The sequence below is a fragment of the Neodiprion fabricii genome, chromosome 2 (assembly GCF_021155785.1).
Source record: "Neodiprion fabricii isolate iyNeoFabr1 chromosome 2, iyNeoFabr1.1, whole genome shotgun sequence".
Lineage (NCBI taxonomy): Eukaryota > Metazoa > Arthropoda > Insecta > Hymenoptera > Diprionidae > Neodiprion > Neodiprion fabricii.
The window spans coordinates 37,357,146-37,379,036 of NC_060240.1; the positions used below are offsets into that span (position 1 = coordinate 37,357,146).

Sequence of the window (21,891 nt, forward strand, 5' to 3'; positions counted from 1 at the left end):
TTTTTCTTATGCGCATAATTGAAGCAGTGAAGACGGTGTCAAATGTATCTATCTACACAGGTATTTACGCTTATAACGTGGCTGGACGGGATTGAAAAAACCTTGGAGTTACTTAGGCACCATGTACTAAATTGGTTGTAAAAACCGTAAACAAGTTGGGTGTCGGCATACCTACTTCATCGTGTAGTGTTGTTTCGGGCAGGCGAGTTCCACGGCTCGACGAGTGTTTATACCGTGTCTAGATGTGTGTATACATATATATATATAGTATAGTATGGATATAACTATGTATGTACCGTACACGTGTGGTATGGAGAAAAGCATGGACGGATGTACGTATACCTATGCATACGTATGCAGGTATTATACAGAAGGTGGCGGTCCGCTATCAAACATCCCTGATAAAAGGCAAGTCTACCAGTTATTGACACGCTTAGACCCAATTATTTAACCTTTTATTTTGCAAAATTATAAATTGACGGCAGGAGTTGAGAATTTCACGATTACTAAATCCAATTGCTAGAGGGCTTAGACGCTACAAGAATTTTTTATTTTTTATTTTTTGGTATTTTTATAAAGAACGGACGCGAATTAATCTCACGAAATGAGTTCAATAATTTCTTGATCAATGATAATCCTGATGCGTGGGTAAAAATTTTTATTCAACGTAGATAGAGAGTGATTAGTTTCATTTCAGCCATTTTTTGTTTTGCGATTAGAAGGTTGTCGAAGAATTTCATCACGGGTTGCATTGAATATACATGTAAAAAACAACTCAACCGCAGGTGAAAACATTTCGGTTATATCACCTACACGTACATACTCGTACATCTATTGCATGCGTAAGGAACAAAAAAAGAAAATTGCCACGTTATTGCGAGTTTTTGAAAACTATCGCACGAAATGTCCCGCGGTTATTAAAAATATTAATCCCTTTTCTTCAATTTTATTTTTGTTTTTTGTTCTCATTTGTTTATTTACTCACCACCGGCGATTTTATTTATTTTCAAGTATCGTGTAGAGTGTACAAAAAAAATCATCTTTCACGGAGTTTTAGAATTTTTTGACTGGGGGTTGGATTTTTACCGCTCCCGAAAATACAAAAATTCAATTTTAGATTAAATAACCCTGATCGATTGGATTGTAACTTTTTTTCAATGTATCCTTTGTCGGAAAACAATAATTTCGAGACCAAGATGGAAGTGGGTAAGCTTTTGGTTTAGAAGTTGAAGACGTAAAGAGTAATCGAAAAGTGAGAACAAAACGATGAAAATATATATTTGTATTTTTCAAGTTCATTTTTTTAATACAATTTTTCTAAATTTTTAGTCGCTTCGCCTGTAGCTTCCGAACCAAAAGCCCGCCCACTCCCATCCGCCGTTCTAAAAATTTTCGCTTCTTAAAAAAGGATTCATAGCCAATCGACCGGTGTTAATCACTCGAATCTTGGATTTTCGTATTTTTCAAAAAATCTAAAACTCGGTAAAAGATGTTTTTCTTTTTCGTACCCCGTACATAAAAAATCGCCGAAGGTTAGGTTCGGACGTGGGTCAGTTTGGGGCGGAATGCCTCATACACACACATCGTCACACGCGCGTATGCGAAGAGAGGAGGGGCATCGATAGCTCTAACCCTTAAAGGTAAATACAACGAGGTCTACATGGAAAAATGTGTTCGTAAGAGCTAGAACGCCGTGCGTCCATCGCGTGGTGGGAGAAGTGAGAGAGGCTGGCACATCGACGGAGCGGTTTCTCTCCCCCCCCCCCCCCCCTCTCTCTCTCTCTCTCTCTCTCTCTCTCTCGCTCCCGCGCGCGGTGCCCGAGGAAAGACATTTTACCGTCGCGTCGTCGCGCCGCACACACATCCCTGAATACATGCACGGATACCTGTAGCAGCGGCTGCGGCAGCGGCAGCGGCAGCGGCAGAAGCTCGGCTTTCGAGTGCCTAGCGAGAGTCTATCGCAGGCCGAGGTGGTGAGCGGTCGGCATTATCGTCTCGCGAGCAGCTCTCTTACGTACGGTTGCGCAAGAAATTACAATTTTTAACAATCGCGATGGGTTAAATCGCGCGTTGTGATTTTAAACGTCGAAGCCCCACCTTTGACACCAGCCACGCTACGACGTGGACGCGAACAACTTTGCTTACCTTTTTTCCTCACGTTTTTCTTACTGTCGTACGTGAAGTTTTTCTCCCTCCCTCTCCTCCTCCTCCTCCTCATCCCCCCACCCTTTCCAACCATCACTCAAATCCACCCCCGACGCAAACTTTCCGCGCTCGTCGTAGCGAAATGTGCACGCGATTAGTCAAATTTATTACGATTATTGTTTACGGTGTGTGATTGATATATCGTGAGAATTATTACTGCTTTAGATGTATCAGAGAACACTCGTCGTACCCGGTTGTACTAAATATTTGTCTTCTTTTTATAATACAATTTTCATCGCTGCAAAGTTGTGCGGTTGTTTATAGCAGTTTTGTTTTAGTTGTAATCGTAATATTGTTCGGATATATATTGTGAAGTTTTACTATTCCGTTTGTACGTAGTCGCGTACGTATACGTGTACCACACACTTTTTCCCATCTCATTCTTCTTTTTTGCCGCGTATTCAAGCTCCAATCTTTGAGCGACGTGAATTGCGATATTGTCGAGTGAAGGTAACCTTCGATACCTTTAATATTGTGCGGGAGTTTTCGCGTCGACGGAAATATACAGGATTTGGTATCGGGAAGCTTCCGGTAATTTATATCGAGGAACCAAAGTACAGTTATGTGCTGCACGTTGTGAACGAAGAAACCCGGCGATTGTGATTCAAGGATCGTGAAGGATTTCGCAAACGGAGTAACATTGCGGACGAATAGGTTGAGTCAGTTTCGCTCCGACACGCGTTCGAGACTTTGAGGAGAGACTGAAAGACAAGTTTTTAATTCCTGTTGTCAAAGTGTTGTGTTGAATTTTTGTCTCGGAATGCGTAAGAAGTATAGAACAAAAAAAATCGTAAAAAATCGACAAGAACTAGATCAAAATTCGATTCCGAGGAATGAAAAGAGGAGAGGGAAAATCGTATCGTGTTCCGTGAGATAGGGAGGATATTAAAAAGGGAGAAAACCAGCTGTTTGTTTTATCGCACAATGAAAATCGAGGATCGGGATATCGTTCAGGAAATGAAAATCTGCCAGCAGCAGTCGACCTTTTCTTGATTCAACGGAGGATTTTATAATGTGAAAAAAAAAATAATAATAATTATTGCCAACATTGCGGCAAGAATCGGCGTATAATTATACAATTTCGAAATTGTATAAATCTTATATCCTGGAGCAAACGGGAAATAAACGAAGGAAGGGCAGAGAACGAGGAACGAGCAAATACTGGAATAATTATACCTCCAGCGGTAATAATATAATTGTACTTAAACCTAGCGAATCGATCGTTGAAAGAAATCTGTCGTTTATAACTCGGTTCGATTAATATGAAGATCTCATCGATTTCATTTTCTTTAATAATTACGATGCTTGAATAGCGAGTAAAAGCCGTGCGAACGAAGATGATTATACCTGTATCGCAATACGAGAATGTGATATATATATATATATAGATTAACGAGAAAAATTTAAACCATACTATACGTTTATAAATATACGCACGAAGACGAAAGAACAAGAAAGAAAAACGAAACTGCGAAACAAGTACCTTAAAACTACCAAAATTAAATATACATAAATATATATGTATAATAATAACATAAATGCGTATGCAAGACTCTGTGTCGACTTTGAAAATTAATCAAGTGTGTAAACTTAATTTAAACGAGAGTTAAAAATTTACAGACTTATAGATCGAGCGGTGCGAAGAAACTGAAGAAAAAAAAATAACGAGCAAACAAGAATAACGAAAATCCACGTTTGAGATTCGAAGCCCGGCGCCGACTGAATAAGTTGCGTCGTCCAACAGCAACAAGTTATTCATACGTACATTCATCGACTCTTTGCCGTGGCTTGCGTGTGTATAAATATACGTATAGGAGATAATTAGCGACATTGTGGATTGTGCGTATATCGAAGGCGCAAAACACCGCACGTGACTTGTCACAGTTCCGCTGTAGGTACAGCCTTAGTGATCGTGGCACGGCCTATTTTTCAATCCGGATATATATGTGTAAATAATTGAATATATTAACACGAAGGAAAGGAAAAAAAAAGCAAGAAAGAAAGAAAGAAAGGAAGGAAGAAATTGCGTCAGATTGTGGTTTCGTGTTATCATTGTATACAATTGTGCGAATCTATGATGACGATGATACATTTTGTTGTTGTTGTTGATTCGGAGTTGCGAGATGGATGGATAGATAGATAAGCGGCTCGAAAGTCGTACGATACGTATAATTGATACGTTATATGTGTGATATTACATCGAGACCGAGGGGAGAGTGACAGAGAGAGAGAGAGAGAAGCTGTTAATTGAAATTCTTAAACGACTACAAGCCAGCTCTAGTATACGTTGGCTAGATGATGTTTTTATAGTTGGTAGTTGAACGCGCGTCGCAGAGTTTTACAAGCCTTTACTCACGAAACGTCGCTTCTCCCGCGATCACTGTTTGAGATACAGTGACTTGTCGTATAAAACTTGCGAGTTTTATTAATAATTATTACACATTACAATCGTGCAGAGTGCTGCCGCGAACGTGAGTTTTTCCAAAAGTGAGAAACAAAAGTAAATATATAAACACGCACATTTATGGTGTCTATGATACGCGCTGTATAATAATAATAATTGATTGAGAAGACGCGCTGGACGCGTTCGGTAGTGTAAATAATAGTTTGTTCAATTGCATTACGTAATACATTATACAACCGAAGTCGAACTCTTCGATTCTATTCATCGTATAGGTAAAGTAAGCAATAAACGTGTGTGTAGAAGAGTCGTTGGTGGAGAAAAAAGAAACGTAAAGAACGGACAAAACCAGTGATAAACAACTTAAATTGTAATAAAAGTGTCGTACGTTTCGTAAAGGAGTGAAAAGATAAACTAAAACGTAGATAAATATTTATCGTACGATCGACGTCGGCGAGTGTTTCTTACGTACGGTAACCGTTGATCTCAAGGCTCGGGGAAAAAGGTAATTTTGAATGACCTTTCTACTCTGCGGTTTCGTCTTCAACTCTTCATCTTCTTCGTCCTCTTCGTCGTCTTTGCGGGCGAGGAAAGATAGGGAAAAAAATCAAATGCCAGTCGCGTCGGAAGACGACTGGGTTTTGCACCCTCCTAAGATCAGCAGCTCCATCACAACGGTCAAGGGTGGAACCATACAGAGCACAACCACCGCCTGGATGTCGCCTTACGCCGCCTGCAGGAACAACGATTCGCACAACGACAACGACAAACCTACGGGCAACAACAACAACGGCGTTATGATTCTTGAGGGATGCAGACCGCCGGCAGCGACAACCGCGAGACGATTTCTCAAGTGGTTCAGTCGACTCGGACAACCGCCCAACGGTAAATCAGGTACAAATCGCCTTACGCCCGCCTGCCTGCGATATATCTAATCTCTTTTTACTCTGGAAATTTACAAAGTATCGACTCGACCGATTCGTTCCAAATAAATTAATAAATAGGTAAATATCTGCTTGGAAAGTCGCGCGTTATTGTAACACAGCATTCTGCGATTGAGAATCCGAAGTCAAGTTTCAAAAATTAAAGGTGACGGATACAATACGGTGGGCAATATTTTGAAATTTGATCGAATGCGGTCGAAATGCTAATTTATCATTTATCTAAAGCATGTGTATGCGTAGTGAGGTGACTCTCTCGGAAATTAACTATTCCTTCGATTCTTACGATTTATTTTCAATCAGTTTGTTTCTAACAATAATAATTTACATTTTATCGGAATAATTACTCTCGAGTATCGAAAATCTATTGGTATACTGTGAGAAATAGCAAAAAACGGCTAAACTCTCGCGAAGAGCCTGTGAAGTTTACCGTTTTGAAATACACACGTCTTTACTACAGTTTTTAGTGTATATATTTCGTCTCAGGACTAATTTTTTGCGAAAAAGTCTCTTGCTCGGAGAAATCGGTGAGAATTATGTTACCGAAAGTTGAGTAAAGATGTGTATATTCTAAACGGGAAACTCTGCTTTTGAGGAGATTTTTGTTTATTTATTGTCAAGTCTCGGAGAAATTTTGAAAAAGTTCAAAACAACGATGTGAACCTAAAAATCCACAAGGGATGTTTTATCGCGAAGCGAGAACATTTGACGGTATATATTTTCACTGTAATTCCTTACTTCCTTCCTCGTCCTCCTCCTCACCTTGTCTTATAAGTTGCGTAAGAGTTGATCCGTTTTGTTTATACAATATCTGGTTAACTTTATTTTTCATTTCGCTCTGCATTTTTCCTCTCCTTCTCCCTCAGATCTTGTAGAAACAAACTTTTACATACCTTAGATTTACAAAGCTGAAGTTAGTCACGTTAATGTATCGAAACGTTGAAAAGAAAAAAAAATTACCATTTCGCACTTTTAGATTACCCGACAAGTTGAATTTAGACTATCTGAGTTTGTTGCTGCTGTATTTACAGTTTACTAAAATTCAAGTAATCCTAAAGCTAACAAAATGACGAATTTTTCCACTTTTCACCCTGATTTAGATTTTTCGTTGGCAATCGTTCTTTTGACAATTTTACTTGACCAAGTTGCGTGATATCTTTAAATAATCATCGTTACGTTTATCAATATTTGCAAATCTGATTAATTCTTTGATCGATGAGACTTTGAAGAATCTGCAGTGAAGTTTATCACACACCCGCATACGACTCGTTGTCAGCTTTCGTTTCTGTCTTCTTTTCCGTTTCGTTCAAAGTACTATTTTTTATTTTCCATGCACAGCAATTATTACTGCGCGTCGCCAACAATTCACACATACTCAATATCTAAACTCTACACGACTTTACATCGTATATCTATCTAGGTACCGTGTAAATAGGCGCGGAGCTCTCTCGTAAATATACACACACACATAAAGAAAAAATTTAAATTAAAAAATTAAAAAATTAACGGGTGTGCGCAGTAATTACCGAAGAACGTATACAACGAGTGAACGATAGCCGGTGTATTAATATAACCAAGGTCGATCGACCGACCGAACGAAGCGACGCATCATTCGTTAGTTTGTTCTTCGGTGGGGCCGAAGATTATTCATCGCGAAAATACGCTTCGCGAATCGTACGTACCTACGTTGCTGCTTCTGCGGGAATCACGTGAGTCTTGACGTGTGGTCAGGTGTTACGACGTCCCTCGCGACAGCGATATTGTTGTTAATATTATTATTACAAGTACATGCAACATTTTTTGTTTTTATTTTTTTTTTATTTATTTTTTTTTGTGCTCTTGTTTATATTTTATATCTCGCAATAACTTCTGGGTACGTATTTGGTATTTTATACCCGATTTATTCTATTACAACTGTGCGTTATAAATATATTCATTGATTTAATCTACGATTAAAGCTGTATAGTTATTGTTTATTTCTTATTTATTTATTTATTTAATTTTCTTACGCGAAATTTATTATCGTAAGTGTGCACGTTGTTGATATTTGAAAAGAACGAATAACAAAGAAAGAGAAAAAGTAGGACGTGAATTTACTTTCCGTGTAATAATATCGTTGTGAGAAAATTAATTCACTATCGTAAGGGACAATGTTTGAGAATCGGTTTGGTCAAATCTGGAGACGATATCAAATTCTTCTACACATATATCTGACTCTCTGTCAATCAAACTCACTATACATGTATTACATGAGATAGCTTATCCCGGTGATGTTGAAGTAGCAACTCAGATAGCCCGGTTCTTTACAAATGCCGAATGGTAATTTTATTCTTTCAGTGAATCGTTTCTTTTTTTTCTAAATTTTTTCTCCTTCGTTCGATCGAACCGTTTAACGTAATTCTCACACGGAGACACGTTTCCGGGTAAAGTTTTCTTTTTTGTCTTGTTCCTTAATGTGCTGTCTATAAATTTTTAATAAATTTCTATCCCAATAGTTTGTGTATCCAATTACGCACAATAAGAAAAATTATTTTCAGGAAATTCCTTCTTTTTTTTCTTTTTTTTTTCTTCGCGGTAATGTATAACGAAAGAGAAAAAACTCTTTACCGCATCGTTTGGTTCCTTCGTCGACCGTTTAATCGTGCATTATTAGCGATAAACGCGATATTTTTTGCGAGGTTGAAGTTAGTAACGTTTATCGCAACGAAATATCGTGGGGGGGGGGGGGGAACATGATTATATTCTTAACTTTACAACGATATTTAAAGAACCAAGATTGCAAAAAATATGAATACGTTCTGTATCGTTGTACCGGTTACTACCGAATTTCATGCAATTGCAACGTCGCGAAATAACGATTTTTCCTCAGCACGAATCGTTTATTACGATAATAACGTCGTCAACTTCCAATATTATAATATACTTTCCGTCGGCCGCTTAAGAGACGTTCAAACGGCTGACGAGGAAGAAAAGAACAAACGGCGGAGAAACAAGGAGGGAAGAGAAAACTGAGAAACCGTAAGAGTGGACCACCCACTCGCCTGACAACGAGAGAGTCTCGGCCAAGTGTTTTCCAACGTTTCGCCGTTTCTTCTCCCTCACTCTCGGTCACGATACGAAACCGGGAACGAACCTTTTCGGGAAAAGGGCTCTTCTCTTCGTCGCTCCTGCGGGATCAGCTGTTCGTTGTTCCAGCGTTCTCGGAAACGCTTACCTGGCGCCTTCTTTTATCGCAGACCCTCGGCTTCCCTCTTCTTTACACGTCGCCTCCCGGTCCCGGTCCTTTAAACTTTCCCCTCCCCCATTTCCCTTACCCCGTCCCTCTTTTTCTCGCATGCCACGACGTTATTGCGACGTTTCCGAAAACCGGGAAACTTTTTCCGTATCTACGGAAAATTTTGTCGAGAAGAAGCTGGAACGCTCGTGATTTACGAGGCTGATGTTTGTAAGGTTAGCTTGAGGAAATTTCGGGGAAAAAAGTAAAAAATTATTATTACGCTATTTTAGAATGAATTTCAAGGAGTTGGATTTTTTTAAATAAGAGGATGTCTTGTTATCTTGATTTTTCGTGGCGACTTTTTTTTCTCAAAGTATGCATCGTTAGAATAACGGTGCAAACTTTGAAAGTATCCGAACGTGAGACGTCGACGATCCGAGGACTGCGAAATACTTTCGAACCGCGTTTGAGAAGTAAGGAAAATTGCTTGTAATCTGGCACGTTACATGGGCGTATTTAACATTTGTGTGCTCGCACCAAGACTCCGTTATCTTGTTGCACGTGGTGCACCAGCCAGGATTGTAGTATCTGCCGTATATCGTTACACTACCACGACCAGTTTCTTATCTCTTAGCATCCTCCGCTCGACCCACAATAATGCCTGGTATAGGTGTAGAAGTTATCTAGAAGCTGCAGAGATTACCGCAGGAAGCTCTCTTCCATTTCTCGACTCTTTTTACGTTTTACAATTCTCGCTCTTCTTCTCTCTCTCTCTTTTAGTTCTGTTCTGTTATGTACTATAACAAACTATTATATTCTCTCTTTATCCTTTTCTCTTAGTTCTTAAGCCCGGACTATTCGCTTTTTATTTAAAAGAATTAAAAAAATATTTCGCGATTTTCCACGATGGCACCCCCTAAAAAGTTTGCTTTTGGTCGAAAGAAAGGTTCCGGCAAAAGACGAGCATTATAGGTTACTTGGAAGATCACGCTCAGTCGATTTTTCAATTTTGTACATTTTTTTTTTTTTTAATTTGTACAGAATCGTGAATCAAAGTTTCTGTTTTACTGCTTACATCAATCATATTATCAATTTTCATCGCTAAGAAGACCCAAACTCGTTGTATCAAGTCTCCAGTTAATGTTTGAGAATTGTATCTGACGATCTTTTCATTATTAATTCAATCTCATGAAATAGTTATAATTTAATGTGAACTTTCAATTTAGGAGAAGAAGATTCCCGGTTGATGTATCGTTAGGTTACGGATCGTGATCTTCGGGTTCGGTATAAATCTCAGGAAAGAAATAATTATTGAACTGCTACAACGTGTTGCTTCACAAATTAAAAAAAAAAAAATGTTGACAAGAAAACGTGAAAAATCCAACGAGCGTGGTTTTCCACGTAACATAGAACGCTCGTCTTTCAACAGAATCTTTCTTTTGACCTGTAGAAACTTTTTAGTGGATGCCACGGCGGAAAATCGCTATCATTTTCTTCCGAACCACCCTAACACACATATGTCGATATATTTTTCATCAATAAATCGAAAGTACTCTCGATATTATTTCATCGAATCGCCCGCTTAGGTAATCGCCGATCGGCGTCGTCTAGTTTCGATTCAAGCCGGTGTAATCTCGGCTGCATTCGGGATAACAGCACCACCACACGCGTCTCGTAAATACGAGCAAGTAGGTTGGCAGACAAGCAGGCGGATTTATATAGGTCGAGGGGTCGGGTCGACGCCATTTTTGGCTTTTAAACTACTTTTAGACCGCTCTTAATCTTTCCTCGGCATGGGCGTACGTACTTACTTACATTCATACCCGCCATGCAGGCTTGATGGTGCTCCGGTTTTTACGACCGGCTCTCTGCGCAATGCAGAAACGCTACCGCGCTCGCTTTTACAATCGTAATCGCATCTCGATTTGTTATTATACATATAATAAACGTTTTCATGTTTCTTTTTCTCGTTATACCTAAACAGGTATTAATATCACCACAAATTTCTGCTTTTCCTTATTGCACATTTTCCTTCCTGTGTCCGGGCAGGTAACAAAGAAAATTTACAAATAAACGTACGATATTCGTCTATAGTAATAATAATAATAATAACAATAACAATAACAATAATAATATCGCAATAATTGATGATCGAATTTTTTTGATTCCTTGCAGGTATAATCAGTCTTGCACTTTTTTTTTTTTTTTTTCTGTATCGCGACTGTCTTTATTTTTTCTCTCTTCCCTCTGTACGATATACGAGTTGATCATTCAATCGTAATACGTAGTTGATAAACATTGATATCAGTCGATAATTATTACAGTAACGAGTTCATATGAAAGTATGAGAAAAAAGTATTTTGGCAAAAAGCAATTATCAACGAAACATACGTGTAACAGTATAATATATTTTCATTAAAAAGAAAAATCATACGTATACGGTAAATCATGCGGGGCAATCGTAACCGCGAAATAGCGGTTTTGACATTTTTACAGCCTCTCTTTGTTTCAAACGTCATCCCATCGCCACGCACTAAACTTTGAGCCGACGGCGCATGGGGCCTGTTTTAACATTATACATGTATTTAGTATACATGGTGTAAGAAAGAAGAGAGAAAAGTAAAAACAAAATGCAAGATCGCGGCGAACAGTTCGCGCGTATTTGCGCTCGTGTGTGTTTGTGTGTGTTTGACTTGGCGCACAGTGCACAAGTAGGTCAGTCTAGTGACGAAACGTGAATTAGGCATTTGATTTCGTTCGTTCGTTGATTCGTTGGTTTGGTTCGCTGTTTTCCTTAGCGACAACTCCGCTTGTGTCGAAACTGTTTACAATGTACACACACACGCGCACACGTTATATACCAACGCATTTAAAATACGCACGAACCTACACGTGCATCCAACAATTTTCTCAATAGGTAAATACCGTTGAAAATGAATAATGAGGATCGTTTCAACCTTCCTTGTTATACAGTATAGTTACGCGTGCAGACAGTGAGCTGCACTTTTTTTTTATTCACAGCGTTTCACTCGTATCTATGTATGATACGTATAATGTAATTGGATATGTGGGCAGAATGTATGATCATAGTGGACGATGTTCTGAAATTTCTGAAAACTTTTGCTCGTTTCATTCCAATTTTTAACCAGATTTTTTTTTTTTTTATTTTTTTTTTCTTATTTTTTCATCCTGAGAAAAAGAAAAATATTCTGACGAGATTGAAATTTTTCCTCCGAGTGCAGACTATTCGCGTAAATTTTTTATCAAAAAAATTAATAAATAACGAGGACGTTACAAGATTCACGTTTTTTAATGAACGAGATGTTTTTTTTTTTTTTCCTACATCCTCTCATCCGGCGGAGAAAATAATTTGACGAATATAATATATATAAATATGTATATATATATATATATGTAAGAACTTGAGTGAAAAAATCGAGTCTCGTACGTATTAGGAAAGATTTTTATGATAGAAAGTGTGATGAAGTTTTGTTGCATCGATTTTTAGCAGGGCGACGACAGACCGAGAAAACCGAGAATAGTCGAGGAATTTCGTCTATCGGGAAAAGAGTCGGGGAATTTTATTTGAGGAAAAATTGTCGGCGCCGTGTTTTATATCTTTGCGATATCCTGCATGCAAAATATACAACGCATATATTACACGCAACACACCCGCACCACGTGGAATCACATGCGCCTGTCCGTGTCTCTCCGTGTCGTATCGTTATTTATGTATAACAGTACATAACCCGATGTATTACGTGAACTCGCTTACCTGGAATCTGGGACAATGTACCTTTAGATACACGTGTTGCACGTACGTACGTATTAACATACGTATGTATGCATGCGTGGGTGTACACATGTGTATGTAACACACAACACCTTTTGTGCAGACCTCCGTTGACCCCCCGTATATAAATATATATGTATGTAAAACTATCGCTTTGATCTGCGGGCATCGGCGTGAACTCAGTGGCGTATATTTAACTTTTGGGCACCCGGTACTAGTAGAAGCAAGATTTTTGTTTATTTATTTTATTTTTTTTTTTTGCCCGACCGCGAAAAGACAATTTCATTGGCATTTAATGCGTGTAATTTATGAATCAATTAAATGTGCGGTTGCGGGCGACGAGATGAATATTTATTCGTGTCAATTAAAGATCTTTTGGTATGAGAAAATGTTTAGTTGATTCAAATAGTCCGAATTTAACATTTTGTTGCAACAACAGATCTCGACTTGATACGAATAAATATTCGTTTCGCAGCCCGTGATTGTACATTTAATCGATTCAATGACTTTTTCCTCTCTCGGTGTAAGTTTCTCGCTTTACACAGGGTAATCGAAAATTTTCACCTATACTGTATTTAGTGTTTACGGTTTAATTTTGTCACCGTTTAATTACCGATAACCGCGTCCCTGCGGTTCGGTTGCAGAGGCGCTCCTCGACATTTATCCGGTGCAATCACTCCGTCTATTATAAATTCATTATAGTCGAATTGAAAATAAAAGTTTTTATGATAGCGAACCATTTCTAGACCACGATGTTAATAACGTAATTGTGTTTTCCTGTTACCCCGGCGTGACGTGTGTAAAGATTGGGGAAAAAATGTTGCTTGGGCGAGGCGGAGGTTGGGGTGGAGTGGGGGGGGGGGATATTTCGTCACGGGTCGTATCTACGGGTCATTCGTAAAATGTTTAAAAAGCAATCGCCGTTATCGTCAGCTGGTTCCTTATCTTTTTTCCACGAGTGATTCGGTCGCGATGAATTCAAATCAGGCCAACCTTGACTTGAATTTTAATATTTCTAGTATACAGATATATATTTATATATATTATATAAACACAAAATTGTTGTTTTGACAAGAAATTAGTAACTCCGACAGGCAAATAGTTAAACGGGTATGTATTTAACGCATTTGTGTAGTTTTACGATTTTAATAACGCGGAGAAATGTAAGTTGTGTTTGCACTTACTCAAGCCGTAGGTAATATTCTGTCCGGAAATGAAGACACCTCACCTCACCGCCACTATCATGCCTCTTATTTTTACACACACACACTCCCACGATTAGCTGCTGAATAAACATCGGATTCCGTGCAGCAAGAATCGGGTCACGAAACTGTCTTCGCGATACAAATACGCACTGAAATATCGACGTACGTATCATTTTGATTTATTATACGGAATCCGAAATACATTTGCAGCCACCTATGATAGGTTTAAAATACACGCACGCGTATGTACGATGAAAACTAAATTCATTTATACGCATAGATTAAAAATATATGTATGTAGATAAAATTCAGGGTGGCCACTGGTCAGGGAATTCTGAAATTCTGGAATAGTCGGGGAAATGTCAGGAATCGTCCACTGTTTTGTTTTATTTATTTTTTTTTTTTACCTCAATACGTCCCACAATTTTTTATTAAGCTTCAGATGAGACAGATGAAATGCAAGTTTGTTTACCATCGCCGTAATGAATGTTTCTAAATATTACCTTACGAACGACTTTCGTTAAAAAAAAAAATAAAAATTAATAAATCATATGAAAAATACGTATATTTTTATGAATTTGTTGTAACCAATTTACCCAAATTAGTTAGGGAAAAATCGGGGAATTTCGTGATTGAGATTTAGATATGGATAAGTTGTTTTGTTCCAGTGATCGTTTGTGTTTTCTATCTTTTTAACGAATATTACGAAAAAAAAATTTAGCAACAGTATAACATGAATGGGGTGAAAATTTTAAGTACGGTTCCATGATACCGATATAGTTGAAGTTCGTAAATGAAGATGCTGCATCTGTGTACATGTATATTATAAATATATATATATATATATATATATATATATATATATATAATATATAATATGCATATAATACCTGCTTGCGGAGATGAGCGAGTATAGGGTAAAGTACTTTACATATGAGATGATGCACGATACTTACATACCGAAATTACTATCGTATGTATTACGTATTTGTTGTAACGGATCGAGCGACCCGTTATGACTTGGGTCATAACTACATGTATCTCACTCATTGGTCACGCGTTTTCCCTTCTTAATTCCGCGGTATCTCCAAGTGATAACCGTGCTAGCCTTGCATTGTCCGAATAAATTTCACAATGTGAAATGCCGATTGGGCCGAAAATTAACCCTGCAACACCTACGCTTAACTCCCCTTAATCGTTTTTTATCTTAAGCTAATCGCATCTAGGATCTATATGCACTTCTTGTCGGTATGCACATCACATGTTTCAATCTGTTTTTCTCACTTTCTCACATATTAATTATTTTGCAAAACGATCTAATAACTGATATAAACTATAAGTAAGCTGCGAAGTGTGTTACGTCATCGTGTAACACGTGATTCACATATTCGACACTGCTGGATGTTTAAATTTGCCTGAAGAAACTGTTTCGCTGTTCGCAGATGTAACGATAGTTTTTTTGGAAAAACAGATCGATTTATTCGCGATATTCTCGCGGCGAGGATGGAATAAAAACAATTACTTCGATATCGATGCGAATCTCTCGATGTTCTTAATTGCCGCGCTTTGGAACGTCGTGGAAAGTGGAGATGTTATAAACCGGCTCTACGAATAGATTTATGTACGAAGAACCAATCGTGGATTCACTTTTTCCCATTTTAAATTATTTCAACTTACTTGTGTATTTATTACATCAACGAAACTGATTTGATTCGACGCTACAGTTTCTCGTTCTTTTCTTATCTCAGCGATTCTTTTTTAAATTTACTTTACTCGTCACTTTCTTCAAATATTCCGGATTAATAAAATGTAACGCTAAAAGGTCGTTAGTATATTTTCTTAAAGACGGTGATCGAAACGTTGTAAATAAATGAGTAAAAAATTACCCATCTCCGTGGATTCTAAATTATTGATTCTTTTTATCCGTCAAAGCGAAGAAATTCTTTTATTATTCGCGTAATACCCGTTAATTCACGAATAACAGCACGGATCAGTCAACGGCGATGATGAACAATGATGTAGATTCTTCATTTTCTTTTCCACCCTTCGGGTTCGTATTTACCGCGTGTCTTCCATCTCTTTATACTTAACATCGTCGAGAATTATTGTAACAAACAAACGTAAACCAACCGCATCTGGTCTTTCTCCGCTGCTGCTGCGGTATAAGTATCCAGTGTCTTAGGAGAAGCGTCATCGGCATCTGCTGTTCGCAGCGTCTGAATTACGCACGTTGCACACCTGACGGCATAGTTGTTGCAGTTTATACAAGGTAGCCGGATTTGCAACACATTGCAGGGAAAAGAACGTTGGCTGATCGTACGCCATGCGCGTCAAGAGTTGGTGTAACGAGAGGCAAAAAAACAAGAAACAGAAACAAAGATAGAAAGAAGAAAAGAAGAATAAAAAAACTCCTTGTTATACACCTAATTTTTCTCATTCGTATTTGAAGGAAGACATTTTTTTTTTTTCTCTTTATCGGAATCGATTCGAAGATGGAAAAACGTCGAGGAAATTGTTAAATTTCTTCGGCCGTATGAAATACACACAGCGGTGAATGATGGAATAATTGGGAAAAATGAAAACTGCCGTTTCACCGTGACGAAAGACGCGTAGTAATTACTCGGTATTTTGTGCGTAATGGTTACCAAAGACACCGCAATAGCGGAATAAACGGGAACCGAAAATCCACCGATGACCGTTCGGTTTTAAGCGACTCGCCTACTGACCGTGAGGATCGAAAGTTGTTGCGTAATAAACACCGTTTCGCAAGATATTACGGGCATGACTTGAAGCCGGGCGAATACCTCGAGTTGTACCTCACAACTGTCGACATAATTCGTTCATAACGTGAATTTCGCTTTTCAATTGAAGAAACTAATTTTCAGACCCGTTCCTTTCTTCCGATCCTCGCTTCGATAATGTTGTCAGGATTACCCATCGCCCATTTCGGTTGTAAGGGAGTCCCCTGGTCGATTTCAAAAGAGTGAACTTTGGAAACTTTAATTTATAACGATTCATTTCGGAAAAGATCAGTATTTCGAAAATTTGGGATCGTCTCGAATTGAAAAATCTATTCATAAAATGGACAATGTATTCAGATTTTGGAAATTAAACTTGTTTAAAGTCGTTGTGAAGTTCCAAAACAAATCGCGTACTCTGAATAAACGGAACGCTTTGCGTTACGGTATTATTTTTACCCTGTGCATATGTATATATGTAAAAGGCAATGTCACGGATTCTCGCCAAAAACTATTTCGTTATCCCATATCTCCAATTTTTGCTACTTTCGAATTTCACTATCGCGTTTTTCTGTTCAGACGTTATAATCGGGAAGACAACAGCTATGAGACTGTTAAAGATTCCTGTATTACACGATCTAAACTTGATTTTATTTCGTTGGATATATTTTTTTTTCTTTCAAATTTGTTCTTTTTTTTTTATTTTCACCCTTATCGTAAATGCGGTTGGAGCTCAATTAGGCCTATATTGTTTTATCGCGGTATTTTTTTTTTTTTTTTTGGCGCGTACTAATCGTTACTTACATCACGAACACGTGGGTATATAATGCATACTGATAATTATCAAGGCTACCTGTGAATATTTTACTGTAAAAATTTAATTGAAAATGAGTATATATTTATACAGTCATTATACAGTACGAAGGAACGATCGGTTTGAAACTTTGACGTTTCGTACGAAAACATGCTCTTTTTTTTTTTTGTCATCGTCGTATCTTTAAAACATTCGTCCGCCCTGCGCACGGAAATTCCTTGCTTATGAAAGAGAAGAAGAAAGAAAAAAAACTGAACAAAATACGAAATAACAAAAAAAAAAAAATATATTTATGCATTTTGCAATCAACCACTTTAAAAATACAAACCTGCAGCTGAGCTGCCGTAATTTATTTGTCATCGTTCCGCCTTCCTCTCGAAACTATAATGTTTCCTGTTTACCTGCAAATTGATGTCAGAGCCGGTTTAATTTATGATTGGTTTAGATATTTCAAAAAAATGTTATTTTCGTACCTCGTAACAATCATTGCTATTTTCAGTTGGATCCGCGTTTGAATTTTAGACGTTTTCTTTCCTTTCACGTATTCCCTGTTTTGTGCGTAGTTGCGTTGACGCTACAGCTTCGTATCGTAAATTTTCTTCACGAGCACCTTAACGCGTTGTTTGCTTATCCCGATTCGTTCAATCAAAGCGCGTGTGTCGATCCGTACAATCCCTGATATACGTGTAGGCACATTTAGTGAAGTTTGCATTCACTTTTCACGCATCGATGAATATTCATTTCTAATACTTGGAATTAATTATATATATGGGGCATTCCACGTCAGATTAACAGTCCATGTACCTCGCACCTTTCGATTCTGATCAGCTTTTTATTGTGACGTTCTTACCAACCCGAGAGGGTCACGGGAATTTAATCAGATTTTTTTCAGATTAGTAATCTTAAAAATTACAAACTGATTCTATGATTCAAAATGTGATTTTTGAACAACACACGATAATGGGATCTCAATATTTACTATTTTTATGCGCAAGTTTTTAGTTTTTCCATGTCGCAATTTTTATTGCTTTTCTTTTTTTTTCTATTTATTATACACCTGGATCTAAATAGGTTGCAGAATCGCATTATTTTCATGATTCCATCATCTATTTATATCGGGGAATAGAAAAGAACGATAACACATGAAAATAAATCTCCAATTCCGACGTGGAAAAACTGAAAACTTGTGAATAAAATATAGTAAATATGGAAATCTCATTATCGCGCGCTGCTTAAAAATCACATTTCAAATCATAGACTCTGTGTGATTTTTTTCAGATTTCACCGGTGGCTGTAAAACAAATCTGAAACAAATTCCTACAACTTTATGGGTCGATACGAACGTGGCGCTAAAAAATGATTAAAATCGTAGAGAATGAGGTTCAGGGGCTGTTAATTTTACGTGGAATGCCCCATATCGTATAGGCGGGGTGGCTGCTCTTGGCAATTTTTATGTTCGATAAATCGCGTCTGCGAAATGCGATATTGAAATCCAATCGGGCGACGCTCGTTTCACACTCTGCATGTTCTCGTATAATATTATAACAATGTAAATGGTGCGAAAGCGCAAAGAATCATTGACCTCCAGAGGCAAATGTCAGCATTTATTGCAACAGTAATCCGCCTTACGTGCAGCCATTAATTCGCGAACACAATTCATCGTGGATTGAGACGATATTATTCACCTTCCATGAAATTTATTCTTAATCAATCAAGACCGGATGCGGAATTCGTATCTTCGCATCTAACTATTCCACCGTTGAAGTATACAATCTGAAATCACGTGCAGCGGTAGATGAATTTTATCGATAAAGATCTTTTGTGACTCACGAGGTGGAGGCGTGTGCGATTATCAACGCGTATCCGCTTAAGGAACAAAGATCTATGACATTCGTGAAATACGGATCATGTCGCTGATTATCGGGACACCATCGGAAAATAACAAAAATGAATAAATGAAATTAACAAATAAACTGGAACAGCATTTTTAAATTTTGCAGTTTTTTTTTAAGCAAAATATAGAGTATTCTTGTTCCGAAGGAAAACGTTTTAAAAGTTTGATTCTTGAATATATATATATATATATATATATTTTTTTTTTTTTTGTTTATGCTGTATAATGACACTTTGTTGTGTTTTTAATTTGATTCGTAAAAATCTTTTTCATCACAAGTAATGCGAGTAGAAATTTTCGCGAAGGAAAGTGTATCATCTCGTAATTGTAGACAATAAATTTTTGTCTAGTCGAGTGTCTGCGTGTATAATTTATGTAAATAACACGCTGCGATAATTATAACAATGTTTGTTCGTGATCTCTCTCAGATATTTTCATACACATACGTATATATATGTATAGTGGCTTAACGCGACGTAAAGTTGTGCTTTGCAGGTCCGTAACGTCTACGGCGATGAAACGTGAGGGTCAAGTCTCGAGGATGTATAATTAACGTATAGGAATAAACAAATTATTAATTTTTGGTGGAAATCAGCTATTAGGTCAGCTGCTAGAAGAGGGATTAACGTAACGAATGTCTCCTCTCCAAAAATAGATCCTATCCTTGAACGTATACGCTGCACGTTTCAAACAAATTCATTCACACGTTTTACATACTTGTGTGTGTTTAGTTACACACACGTATATTACATGGGTACGTAAGCTGATGCGCCGAAAAAGCTTACAGAGGCAAGCGTTAATTGCATCGAATGTTTGCTCGGAGGCTTTAAGCTTGCCTTCGTGCAGTTTTCTTTGTAAATGATATATTCGCCTATGGGAGGTTGATATTCATTCTCTAAAGTTTACCGCCATTATTCTCCATTAAACGGATTACAATTAATTGAACGTTGTCTCGGTTTTGTACACTGAGATAAAAATGTGGTAAAAATACGTTCTCAATCCTTTATTTACGGTAAAGATAAATCGTTGGAAAATAATTCACCCATCCTAAACCGATGCAAGTTACATTTGGGAATGAATTTTATTCTTGAAAGTTCCATGAAGTAGATGAAAAATTGACAATATTTTCACATCGCTCGTGAACTTACACATATACCGAACTCACTTTAATTAATTTTTATTAATTGGTCGTGATGGAAGAAAGTGGGGGAAAAAAAAACAATTTTGCTGTTCGAAGCTTGGGATGGAAGTATTTTTTTTTTTTCTTTAATTTTTTTATTGCAATTCGCGTAGGTTCAGGTGTTATATACCTATATATATGTATAGACACTGAGATAATCCAGCTCCTGTCACGTCACCCTCTTTCTTTCTTTCGGTATTATTCAGCAGGCGGCGGAGAAATGAGGAAAAGTTTTGAAAAATTGAAGCACGAAACACTACGACGTAATCGTACGTACCGACGGTCTCGAGATAATTAACAATTAGCCTAATTACACACATACATATATATAAGTGTGTAATATCTTACAAGTTATCTTATACACCGCGATACTTTCAATTTTATTTCAAACTCATTGTCAGACATCTCCACGCGTCGTTTAACTCGCAAATCGTTATACTTAGAGTAATTTCTTCTTTTCGTTTCTCTTCTCCTCCTTACGCATTGTGGAATTTTCAATTATCATTTATCGCCTGATAATTGGAATATAATTTCCGAGGCTGTGTCCGAAAATTATGCCAACGAATTGAAAAGAAGATACGATCGCGTTTACTATCTTCTTGTAGAAATCACCCCAGGTGCGGATCATCTTTTTTCGCTTTCGTTATAACGTACGTTACGTACGTTTTACGATCAGAGGTTTAACTCTGCAACAGCGATAAAAAGATTCAAGTTGCAAAATGAAGGGTCGTCTCTTCGTTTGCCTGGGAAATTTTGGATATTCGTACCTTTCGCGTTTTATTATTTAAATTAAAACACCTTAATCTTAATCCCATTGGCGAATTTTGTCGCCCATTCTCGAAGTCTGAATCTTTTAATTGCAAGAATGATACACTTCCGTAATACTATTATTATTATTATATTAATATAGCAACAATTTTACATATATAGGCTCGCGGAGCGAAGATGCAGAGCATTAATTCCACCCTTTATCTTTTATGTTTCAGGTGAGCTTGGACAATATACGTTTTCTGCGTTGAAAAATATTCTTTACAAATTTCGACACACTTTCGACAGGTACGTAAGCGATTCCACAATCGTCACCGAAATTTTCTGGTTATATCTGTAGTTTTGTACAATAATTTCGCGTATCGTGGATTCGTATACGTCGAACGTGATACCGAATCGATGAACCGGAAGTGCGAAGAGATCGCTGTCGATGTATCCGGGGAAGCGAGGAAGTGCGCTTTTATTCTTTATCGCTGGGACGCGTTAGGGTCGAATTCTAGACTGTAGGCTTGGAAGACAATGAACCGGGATAAATTTCACTTTCGCTTCACTTTGGCCGGAAGAAACATCTTCAAAATGTATAGGCATACCTGTAACTCTATCGGGTTTCGAGCGATTTATCTGCGCATATGCGGCACGCGTGCTCAATCAAAAATGCTATGCATATTTTTAACAAAACAGAAAATAACCGAGGTTGGGATTAATTAATTATTATACTGTGTATCGGATTGTAAA

The 21,891-nt window shown here is 37.6% G+C and overlaps 1 protein-coding gene across 3 annotated transcripts in view; it reads left to right on the forward strand.

The window, feature by feature from the left end:
* The window catches only part of LOC124175797 (serine/threonine-protein kinase tricornered), a 113,179-nt gene that overhangs the window by 19,295 nt on the left and 71,993 nt on the right, over positions 1-21,891 (forward strand). Inside the window, exon 1 of one of the 3 annotated variants that reach the window (XM_046556333.1) lies at positions 1,963-5,500. The exons of 1 other annotated variant lie outside the window; for it this stretch is intronic. In XM_046556333.1, coding sequence (XP_046412289.1) covers positions 5,122-5,500 — 379 coding nt within the window. In that variant the 5' untranslated portion in view covers positions 1,963-5,121. Of the gene's footprint in view, positions 1-1,962; positions 5,501-21,891 lie in introns of those variants that run through there. One more of the 3 variants, XM_046556334.1, reaches the window with a different exon arrangement.